Consider the following 12,464-nt stretch of genomic DNA (forward strand, 5'->3'; position numbering starts at 1 on the left):
AGCAGATCCTGATAATATCTACTAATTCACTCTCATGAGTGGGAGGGTGGGTGCTGCTCTGCCAGCTCCAGGTAAAAGAAGGTTTTCCTGCATCTAGAGTCCCCTCTCTATTTGGTCATTGGTGGGGGAATGAGTCAGTGTCCCTATGCTGGGCCTGGTCCGCCAGTGCAACGGAAAATCCCATACCTCAAAGAGACTTTTCCAGCAAGTCAGACACGCTTAATGTGTGGTGGGGTTATTAAAAGAGTGTTACATCTGTTTCAAAAGTACTAGGTAAGTATTGGAGGCATTTGGATAACACTATGATGAGCACGATATAAATATTTAGATATATAAATAGAAGCAGGATACTGGGCTATATTAAATAATATATATGTGTTAATTTAAATGCCTATACACATCAATACAGGATTCATCTGTAATCTCTAGCTTGTTAGTACTAGAAATTGGCGTTTTTAACAGATATGCTAATTTTATGTATTTTCAGAGATCCAACGTATTTTGATGAAAACTGGTTAAACAGAATCAAAACAGAAGTAGGAGACAATTGGAGGCTAAAGGTATTTTCTTTATGCTTTGCTTTGCTTTCCTACTGTCAGCATTTTAGTTCTTAATAAAATATTTTTGTTTTGTTTTCAGTATTAACTTAAGTTAAAATATTAGCTCACAGTAGAAGATATCAAACTAATTATAATAAATGTAGTTAAGTATTTCTCATTATCTAAAGTTGTTGGCTCTTGTACACTTTAATTGAATGTCAAAAAATCATAGTTAACGTTGTATATAAATTTCAGTAACTTATGAGAAAACTTATCAGAAAAATAAAACTTAAAAGAACTTGGAAGTTATTTTTTTTTAAAAGAGCATTTGAACAGGTCAGAAATATGAATGAAGGTAAAATTTAATTTAAAAAAAATATTGCTAAGTATAGAAATGCATAATTAAATTACCTAAAAAATCTTAAGTGCAGTTCTTTGAAAAGTGACTCTGGAAAAATGACAGTTTATTACTCTGCTTCTTATGTGTATTCAGTCATTTACTTTAGTAAAAAAGATAAAATTATGCTACTATTTACTACAGTGTCAGTTCAGCAGACCCCATAAAGCTGTGGAAGAGCGAGCAAACTATTCTGGTTTGGATTGTGCATAATCATCAGATTTGTTAATTAAGTTCTAGTTCCACAGCCACTTGGACAACGCAGTCACCTTGTAATAATATCTTCAATTACACCTTTATAAAGCCTCAAATAGAGGTTGCACAGCTATAATGTAGAGTACTTTTTGACCTCCACAAACCAGAAAGAACACAACTGGACATTTAGATCCTAGTGTGGGTTTGAGGAAAAATATCTTCAGTAGTAAATTGAACAAATTTGATCTGAGGATCATTGAGATGTAATCATAAGTGCATGCCAACTTTGTACATCTACAATGCCATCTTTGTACTCCCTTTTCAGAGTAGAATCACATGCGAAAGGTAAACTGCTGCAAAAAAGTTGTTTGTGTCTCGTTAGTGTTCTTCACCTTTTTCCATAAAAATGGTTTTTTGCTTGTTTTTCCTCCTAGAAATAACAAGCCTCGACTTTGCTGTTTTTCTTGAGCAACTGGAGAACCATTACCCATAACATCACAATAAAGTGAAAGTTCAGCTGCAGTTTTGCAGCTCTGAGTTGAAATTGGGGGAAGGGAACTTTCTCCTACCGGTTTGTCACGAGTTTGAATTTGACACAAACATCCCCTTTTCTCCCCCCTTACCTCCTCCAGAAAAGTTTAAAACAGCTGCAGTAAACTTTTCCCCCTTCTAAATGAAGCAGCAGCTGAAATTTGTCTGTTGATGTCATTATCCTAGTAGTTTCTCAGTCCTCCACTTTATAAATAAGGAAGTTGAGCTAATATTTTTCATGCAAAGAATGTTCTAAAGGAAACAAACAAAAAACCGAACAATGCACCTTTGAGACCTTAATAAAAAACAATAAAGAGTGCAAACAAAATATTTAACTCTTCCATTGTAGCCTCACCACTTGCAGGAACCCTCGATATAAGGAGAATGCATATCTGACAATTAACACAGTTACAGTAGTTTAAGTCTTCTCTCTATATATAACTAGTTTAAGCTCTCTATACATTGGTCATTTGAAAAGTGGTGAGTGGGGACATCTTCAGTGTGTATACTTTGAGGATTTACCTCTAGATTCAAGGTATCAGTAGCATGTATCTGTGAACATCCTTAATAGTCTTTCCCTGATGTTTTTTAAGGATCAGAGTGAAAAAATTGATTATTGGGTTAGCATTTTGTATATTATCTCACAAGGCTCTGTTGTTGTGCACAGAAGAGTATTCTCACTACCCCATCTCCAGTGTTGCATGGTGTAGTAGTTGAACACTTGCACTATAGGTACAAACCAGTGAAGGGATCCAAGTATGGGGAATAGATGATGAGGTAGAATAAAATTTCATCTGATCTTGTTTTCTTGATGCGACCCCCCACCGACATCCTCCTAATCCTGGCGCCATTGTCATTGAGCAATTTACTAAATTATCTGGTTATAAATTAAACCTTAAATCAGAGTTTTGATTGTGCATTGGAACTGGCTCAGTGCTACATTAGCATATGATTGCATTAAGTATCTGGTCATCCTAATCCCTTTGAATTGGTCTACAATCTAAATATTGAATTATTAGTCTTCTCACTCAATCGGTTTTAAAGTGATTTGAATCACTGGGCAAACTTATTAATAATTATGACGGACAGAATGGTTGTATTAAAAATGTCACTTACTACGCCCGTTGCAAACTTATCTGTATGATTGAAGACTCAGGAATCTTCTCAAATTCTGTAGGAACATAAATTGCACAGGGAGATCTTAACAGTCCCAGTTGTAGAGCATACTTTTTGGCTTCAGAGACAGAAAAAATGGGTAGGAAAAGACCATCAGGGACACATTATAGTACTAGGTGCAGGCAGAGCAGTATATACCAGAATGCATTCAACTAGCTAACGTACTGTATTTTAAAATGGACCAAATGTCTTTAATTATATTAAATGCCACTGTGTATGTCATTATACTGCTATGTAACAGAATAAAGGAACGATGCCAAATGTCATGTATAAAATTTTGGATAACCACAGTCCTGGTGATCCATTTTTTCCATTGGAATGAACAACCCAACTTACCAATTTTGGCTTAAGAAATGAATGAAATTTTGTAAAAATCTCTCAAAATGAGAAGATAATTATCTCTTGCCTTGCTTAGTGCAAAAGAAATCCACTTTGCATAATTATTTTTTAGATGGCATGCAGAACAGAGACTTGCTACTAAAACACATTTTGGAAACAGGATGCCAATCATTGTAACTGATTTCATTCTGCTACCAAGGCTTTCCAGTTATGAACTCCCCTGAGCCATAAACTATGCTATTTCAGTGGTCAAAGGATATCGGAGTACCAGTAACTGAAGAGGGCTGGTCATGTACTTTTGAAAGCAGATTGATAACATTACTCTGCGTAATGACTTGAGTCAGATGCAAATGGCCATAGGTGTTTTATTTCATCACATTTTTATGACTGTGCAGAATATTTCCCTGAATGTATGGGGGATGGGAAGAAAAAATTGGATCATGTCCTCTTTTTCTCATTCAGTACGGCAGTGGTCAGATATTCATAACTTTTGGGGAAAGATTGAACAACATCTCCTGTTTGATCCCAAGCTTTTTGTCCCAGATATTTGCCTGGGCAATCAGATTGCAGCATCTGTTAAACAATGTATTTTATCCCCATAAGTACTAGCAAACTCTGTGCTCAAAGATTGCGTAACACGTCCAACCTTATAATGATGGTTTCTGTTAGACTTTCTACCACTAGAACAGATTGTCTTGTCCAGTGGGAAGTGGTTTTCAAAGATGAATGGCTCTCAGTTTGATACAGTTTAGGCAAAATGGAATAATCTATTAAATTATGATATTGACTGTTTAGTACTATAATCCACCTAACCAACCTGGACTCTTGAAAACTAGTTCTGGATACTTGTTATAATGTAATTTTATACCAAATCATGATACTGTAATTATTTAATTTCCTGTTTGTGCAGCAGCACTAATAAAGTTTGGGTTTTTTTTTTAAATGGTGACTGAGGGCCCTCAATTAAATGTGTCCCATCCCACCAACACTCTGTCTTACAAGAAATAAGTTGGAGCTGTCTTCCAATCCTTAAACTCATGTAGATATTGAGTTGTTTGTTCAACTACACCAGCTGGGTTGGATATAATAAGCATAGAACTGGGTACCATCACCATTCACTATAGTCTTTTCCATGGTCTCCTACCATCCTGCATAAGGGGAGGAATGATTGCTTACAAACTACCCTTTCAGTTCTCTTGGATAGATAGGAACACAATCTCCTCAAGCAAATCTGACTGCTCCTGCTAGGATCTGAAGGCAAGACTGCAGAACCTTATGATCATCCATATGAAAGCCTGTCAGTTGGTCTGAAAGAGACTACACAGACACTTATCTTCATGGCAAGAAGATGATCAGAGATTAACACGAGTTCAGTTTCTACTGAGCCCCTGCTCCTGAACCCGTGCTGTGCGTATTCCACCTGTGGGTGCCCCTGCGTGCCATGTGTCTGAATCTGAAAGTATCTCCAAGCAGTGTCTGTTGACCTGCACATGCATGGGATGTCTCCTTGTGCTCTTGACCGAGGGCATAAGGGGCAGTCTGGGTCAATGCCGCTCCTGTTCCCTCTTACCGCTGCATATCCTGAGTCAGAACTCCTGCTCCTTTGCTTTTAGTGTGCTAGGAGAATTGTTCCATATCTTGTATATGGTTTGTAGTTTTTTCATAGCTTATAGTATTAGTTAAGTAAGTTTGTATAGTATAGATTAATGTAGCATATAACTTCCCTGGTCGGGGGAGTCATCCCCTCACCCGCCGGGGACTATGGGCAGGATCCCGGACTTCAAACACTGTCTCCTGTCTCATTTCTTCTCCATGAGTGATGAGCACCAATGGTGACTCTAGTGTCTGGGTTAGGCACAAATCTCAGCAAAGTGTGCTATCTGTGAGCCCTTCCTGCCCAGAACAATAGAGGCCTGTGAACTTCGCTTCCACAAGTACCTCATGTAGCAATCTCAGATCCTGCCCAGGGAGGCCCCCGCTATACAACAGCCATTGCCGGCTCTGAGTGCCCTTCCGAGCACCATTCATGGTGCGAAACCATTGGCAGCAGACCCTAAAGACAAGCCTCATCATGAGAGTAAGAAACACCTTCTCTCACGGGCACAAGAGCAGGTCCCCATAGTGGACTGCTCCCCGAACCATGCACAGAACTTGCAGGACCAGTGCCGAAGACCCCTTGGCTGGAGGGTAAAGCCAAGAGGAAGCGAGATCTGTTGGTACCAACAGTGACCCAGTACCGAAAGAGTCAGACCACCCAATTGCGAGTATGACTCAGGCTACTCTGCCGGTGCTGTCTTGCCACCATCCAGACCAACTGACACCAACAACTCTACCCGGCACCTACGGAGTATCTATGGGTGCCCACAGACCCTTGGCTGCAGGAGACATTGTTTACCACAGAGGAGGTCATTCTGCTATATCTGCAGTCTCTGCTTCCCTCAGGCCTGATCCTTCTCTGTGAGGTTCCCACACCTGAGGACAAACCTGTGCTCCTGGTGGAGGAGAGGCCCTTCTCCTGTGCACTGCTGCACAGCCCTCCAGTACCAATGGACCCACCACTTCTGACAGAACCATCTTCTGATTCCAAAGAGTCCTTGGATGCGGCACAGCAGGGTCACCAGTGCTGCATAGGAGCCCAGACACATGGCCCTGGTACCCTTACCCTTCTGCCTATGACCCACCCAGGGAAGCCTGGTACCAATTCCCGTGGGGACTGCCCAGACTGGTGGAACCCTTGTTCTGGCCCTATTGGAGCCTGTGGCACCTATACCAGAGACAACCAGAGCCATCGCAAGGGTCCTACCATACTTCCCCCGTGCACCTTCCTGTACCGTCAGTGTACAAAGATGAGGATGTTGAGTCGGTACTGCTGGTCCCTATTGGAGTCTTCTCACTGCTGGATGAGGCACTCTCTCTGACTGATGATCAGTGGCAGTATCAGGATCTGCTGCTGCAGAGGGTGCCTGCAGATCTACACATTCCCTTGGCAAAAGTCCAGGACCCACAGCATCGTCTCCTGGACTTTTTCCAGATACAAAGATCTTCCAGAGTGGCTGTCCTGATAAACAAGGCCATCCTGGAACCAGCCCGCACAGTGTGGCACGTGTCAGCTTTGTGCGCCGCCACACCAAAGAGCCGAAAGATGATACTTCGTGCCAGCTGAAGGGGCCAATTTTTGTTATTTACACATGCAGCCATCAACTCCCTGGTTGTCCAGGCAACTGTGGAATGAGCTTGACAGCAGCTCCAAAAGTCCACTCTGCTTGATAAGGCCTCCAAGAGGCTAGACCACTTGGGCAGGAAGGCCTTTTTGTCAGCCGGACCATATTTCCACATTGTGAACTATCAGGCTCTGCTACCCAGGTGTTAACACCTATAACAGGCTAGCAGAGTTCAAGGACAAGCTACCTGTTGACTAGGCACAGTTTCAGACCTTCGTGGATGAAGGATGGTTATTGGCAAAGGTAGCCCTCCAGGCTGCAGTAGACGCAGCTGACTCTGCTTCCTGCTCACTAGCCACTAGCCTCATGATGCGCAGGGACTCGTGGCTGCAATCCTTCAGCTTCTCCAGGTAGGTCCAAAATACCATCAAGGAGCTCCCTTTTGACAAGACCAACCTTTTCCATGGTTGGTCCAGACAGACAAGTCCCTGCATTCCCTGAGATTCACGGTTCATGCTGAGATCCCTGGGAATCTACAATCTGGCTCCCTAATGCAAGCACCAGAGACAGCCCTTTCGAATGCAGCCTCACACGACTTACCTGTCATATTAACAGTATCCACCAGAGCCCCTGCAGAAGCACGAGACATCCCAGAGACCCCAGTTCCTAGTCCCTGCCGCTGCCACCTCCTCAGCTCTCTTCCAGCCGCAGGCCAAGGGTCGTTCTTTACATGCAGATCAAGAACTGCGAACCACCTCGCCATCTGTCATCCGCAGTGGCCAACTTGTCTTGTTTGCCCACAAATGGGGGCAAGATCACCACGGGTAGCTGGGGACTGGAGATCATCCACTGCGGATACTCCATAGAGTTCCTCCTCTTCTCAACTTCCCAACTGACCCCCTCTGGAGGATCACTCCCATTAACCGATTCTTCAACAGGAAGCCAACATCTTGCTCCTTAATGGTGTGATAGAGTGAATCCCTCCCCAATACCAAAGGAGAGTCTTTTATTTGCCATACTTCTTCATCCCGAAACAGGATGGGAGACAGCAGCCCATCCTAGATCTTCAGCTACTGAATATGTTCATTAGAAAGTTAAAGTTCTGCATGATAACGCTGGCATAAGTTATTCCCTCCACCACAGAGCATGGTTTGTGGCTCTTGAAAAGAAAGACACGTACTTCATTGTGGACATTCCCCCAGTTCACAGGAAGTTCCTTCACTTCAGGGAGGAACATGACCATTACCAATTACGCTCCTCCCATTCAGCATCGCCACAGCACCACAAGTGTTCACGAAGGTATTTGTGGTGGTAGCAGCCCATATCAGGCTCCTAGGACACACAGTATTCTCCTCCCTAGATGACTGGCTCCTGGTGGCACAATCATGGCAAGATGTCTCCACATCTTTGAAACCTCCTGGCCTTCCTAGATATCTTTGTGAATGAAAACAAGTCCATTTTGACACTCACACAGATAATAAACTTCATAGGTGCAAGACTGGACTTAGTGCTGTGCTGGCCGTTCTCCTGGCAGATCGTTTCTCTGCAATGAACACTCTAATCACTTGCATTTGCCACAGGGTCTGCATCACAGTCAGCCAATGCTTCTCCCTCTTGGGGCATATGGCAGCTTGCACTTATGTGATGCCCACTGCATGACTCCACCTGCAATGCCTATAAACTTTGCTTCACTCCACTTACAAGCTGACTAGGGACCACATCGACTCCAGGGTCACCTTTCCCACTGTTGTGCTGACCTCTCTCACCTGGTGGTCCAATCCATCCAAGATCATGATCAACACCCCCTTTTACCCTCTCATGCCACAAGCCACCATCCTGACATATGCCTCCCTGGTGAGGTGCGGGTGTCCACTTAGACCAGCACATAGCGCAGGGTGCGTGGACATCGTGGGAAGCCAGGTTACACATAAACATCCTAGAACTCAGGATTCTCCATCTCATCTGAAAAGCCTTCCTTCCACTCATATGTCCCCTTCACATTAAAATCCTCTCAGACAACATCACTGTGGTGGTCTACATCAACCAGCAGGCAGGAGCCAGGTTACCCTTCCTCTGTTCCAAGTTGGTTCGGCTTTGGAATTGGTGCGTCAGGAACCAGGAGTCTGTACAGGCCATGTACCTGCCAGGCACCCAGAAATCTCTAGCCGACACATTCAGCAAGACTGACACATTCACATAGACCACAAAGGGGAACTACACAGCACGGTCCTGAATGACCTTTTCACAAAATGGGGTTCCCCTTGATGGGACCTCTTTGCCTCTCAGATTAATAAAAAAGTCCCCATTTATTGCTCTGGAGGACTGTAGGCAGAGATTCTCAGGTAGACGCTCTCTTCCTCTCTTGGACTGGTGACCTCCGCTATGCCTTTCCCCCCATTCCCCTACTGCCTTAAATTCTCCTCAGGATTCACCGAGACAGGGCCACCATCATCCTCATATCGCCCTGCTGGCCCTGGCAGTTCTGGTTCACCGACCTCCTGAAGCTCTCTACCTGACCACTGATGAGGCTCTAGATATTCCCAGATCTCATGCAATATCAGGGCAGACTTTGGCATCCCAACCTGCACCCTTTTTACCTCACAGCCTGGTATTTGGATGGGCATCGAACATAGACGGTGCATGCTCCGCTTTAATCTGACAAATCCTCATCCCAGGCAGGAAAGAGTCCACCAGAACATGCTAGTGGGCAAAGTGACGGTGCTTCCTGGAGTGGACCCACCGCTGCCACTGCTTTCTGGACAGGATGACCATTCTGGCCTACCTCCTCGCCCTCAAAACATTGGGCTTCTTCTATCTGGGTACACCTGGCGGCATTTATTGCCTTCCTTCCACCTGTGGAGGGCTACTCTGTCTTCAAACACCCTATGATGGTGCGCTTCGTGAAAGGCTTCCTCATAGCCTTTCCACCGATCGTTAACCCCACACCTCAGTGAGACTTTAACATGCTCTCTCCGCTCTCACAAGACTGCCCTTTGAACCCATGGCAACATGCACCATGACCCACCTTTCCATGAAGGTGGCATTCCTAGTTACCATCACCTTGGCCAGCAGGGTCAGCAAGCTTGCTGCCGTGATTGTGGACCTCCCTACATGGTGTTCTACAGGGACAGGGTTTTGTTGAGACTACAGCCCAAATTCCTTCCCAAGGTGGTGTCTGAGTTCCATCTCAACCAATCCATCCACTTGCCTGTGTTCCATCCAAAGCCATGTGTCTCCCTCATTAACAGAACCCTGCACTCGTTCAATATCAGATGCACACTGGTTTTCTATTTGCACAGGAATAGACCTTTTCAGGAGTCCCTGAGACTCTTCATTGCCATTGCAGAGAGATCAAAGGGCCAAGCCGTATCCTCCCAAAGCATCTCTAAGTAGGTCTCAGACTGCATACTGGAATGCTATAAACACTTCAACCTCCCCTCTCCCAGGCCCCCAGGCTTCCTCTTTAGCCTTGTTAGCGGACGTACAGTGACACAACAGCTGCAAAGCCGCAACATGGAACTCAGTCCACATGTTTACTGCGCACTATGCCCTAACGCACACAGCAGCTGCAGATACAGCCATGTATAATACTGTGTTGTAGACGGCTTTGCCATTAGTTTTCTTGCACCCACCTCCTCACTGATTACTGCTCATAAGTCACTCACATGAGAATACACATAGGGAACATCACTCAATAAAAAGAGGAGATCACTTGCATGTAACTATAGGTTCTTGGAGATGTGTTATCTCTATCTGTATTCCACTACCCGACCTCCTTGCCTTATGTTTCGGACTCTCTTGCATAGCAGTAAGAGGGGAAACTGCAGTGGCATTGACCTTCACTGCCCCTTCCATCCTCAGTCGAGAGCACAAGAGACATATTTCACACATGTGGGTCAATGGACACTGTTGGAAACCCTTCCGGATCCAGGGACATGATGCACATGCGCACCCACGTGTGGAGTACAAATAGAGACCACACATCTCAAGAACCTCCATTTACAGGTAAGTAACCTCCTCATCTGCTGTTACAAAATGAGGATGGAACCATTTATCTATATTGGAAGTCATCTTTCTGGGTGACTTTTGTCTTCAGTTGACCACTGACCTCAGGGAGGTACATCCACCTATCCCTATAAAACCAAGTCACTTGAGGTTCCTAAGGTTTCCTTTCATGGAAGATCACCATCAGTACAAGTCTCTGTCCTTCTGTCTAGCAATATCTTTTAGGGTATTTATTGTTAGTACTATTACACCATTAACAGTCATAGCTTCAGCGAGGGAAAGAGGCATGCTTAAGAACTTTTTCAATCAACCTAATTATTCAGGCAATCTCCCATAGCAGGGTGATCCAGAACATTAGTGTAACCATCAAGATCCTGCAGGATCTTGGCTTTGTAACAAACTGGGAAAAGTCACCTTACTATTTCCCTGAATTTGTGGCTCATGGGGATGTATTCAACACAAAGAAGGAAAAAGCTTTCCTATTGCAGGAGATATAACAAAAGATTAAAACAACCATGGCTGTATTACTGTCCAAATGTCACTCCACCATAGTGATTTACTAAGTTTAGAGATATTTCTCAAGTCCCCAGTATCTGGTTACACAAAAGGCCTATTTCCTATTATTCCTCCTGATAGAAAGATATAGGCTGCTTCTAGAAAGAAAATCTTTAAAAAACCGTATTGATACAGAACCAGAAGACATCAACAGATCACCAAAGTAATGGCACATGACCCACAGCTTGATAAAGGACAAAAGCTTTGTAGAAGTGGTGAGAATTCTGATTGCAAAGATTTGAATTTTAATGGGCTGATAGGCCATTCGGTATGTTTTGTAACCTAGTGCAAATGAAGTGAACAGGAAATCAATGACATAGCTATCACTTTCAATAAATATCTGTCAGCTTAACACTAATTGACATGGGTCTTTCACACATTTAAGAATATGCATTTACTAATCATGATTGACAATACTGCAGTCAACATCCAGAATCTTCCACTGGCAAGAGAGGCCAAAATTAGATGAGAGTGCTTCTAACAAGCAGAAATTTAATTAGAAATAGAGACTGGTGTTTCTTACACTGAACCTCAATTATGTATTAAGTGAAGTAAATGATATCCCCCCACCACTTCCCTCAGATGCTGGGAAGGCACCTACCTTTTCCAAACAGGCAGATAGAGGGTTAAGCGTGGAAAATGAGCAAAGCCAGTGTCAGTGCAATCATATGAGGGCCCCTGTTCTAATGTTTGCAGGAGGCCTATATGATTAGCAGTAGTAGGGCTATTTGTGATAAGACACAAATTGAAGAAGTATATAGAACGCAACCGAAACTTGTTAGAACAACTTAATAGACCTCAAACAGGCTTTTGATAGCATTGGGCAGAAACAGTTTTGGCAAGTCTTGAGGATGTGTGGCATCTCTGGGAAATTGATCAAGCAGATAGAAAAGATCTACAGCAAGTCAATGAGTACAGTGTGAGTAGACAAGAAGCTGACAGAAAGGTTCAGGATGACTATAGTAGTGAGACAAGGATACACGCTATTGTCAGATTTGTTCAGCTTGGTGCTAGAAGCAGTAATGGAGAGATGAAACATGAGAACACGTTATGTGGGAGGACAGTCAATAGCCTTAGATTCACAGATGATATTGACCTCATAGCATTGACCGAGGAGAATTTGCAGAGAATAACTGAGAAGGTAGACCTGGAAACCAGAAAATTCAGACTGAAGATCGGCATGGAGAAAACAAAACTTATGGCAATTGAAATTCAAAAGGAAGAGGTAAGATCAAAGCCAGGGACAAAGAACTAGAACAAGTGGGAAAAATTTGTGTACCTTAGAGGACTAGTATCAAAGAATGGGAATTGTGAAAATGGCATAAAAAGAAATATCAGGTTAGCCACTACGACATTTGGAAAACCTTGCAAGATCTTTAAGGCTAAAGACAGATACAAATGAAAATCAGCATGTATGAGATGATTGTTATGCCAATACTGCTATATACGTTGGAATGCTGGAATATGAGGAAGGTTGATAAGCAAAAGATATTGACTGCAGAAATGAACTGGCCGAGGTGCATACTGAGAATTTTAAGACTGCAGAAAATAATAAATGAAGTGATA

The 12,464-nt window shown here is 43.4% G+C and overlaps 1 protein-coding gene across 4 annotated transcripts in view; it reads left to right on the plus strand.

Annotated features, from left to right (window-relative positions):
• HOOK3 (hook microtubule tethering protein 3) overlaps positions 1-12,464 on the plus strand; it is a 135,350-nt gene that overhangs the window by 30,305 nt on the left and 92,581 nt on the right. For all 4 annotated transcript variants that reach the window (XM_067553429.1, XM_067553427.1, XM_067553428.1 and 1 more), the window contains exon 3: positions 488-560. In XM_067553429.1, the coding sequence (XP_067409530.1) occupies positions 488-560 (73 nt within the window). The remainder of the gene's footprint in view (positions 1-487; positions 561-12,464) is intronic.

This window comes from Emydura macquarii, unplaced genomic scaffold, assembly GCF_026122565.2.
Source record: "Emydura macquarii macquarii isolate MOO-44397 ecotype Brisbane River unplaced genomic scaffold, CSIRO-AGI_Emac_v2 contig_1451, whole genome shotgun sequence".
NCBI classification, from domain to species: domain Eukaryota; kingdom Metazoa; phylum Chordata; order Testudines; family Chelidae; genus Emydura; species Emydura macquarii.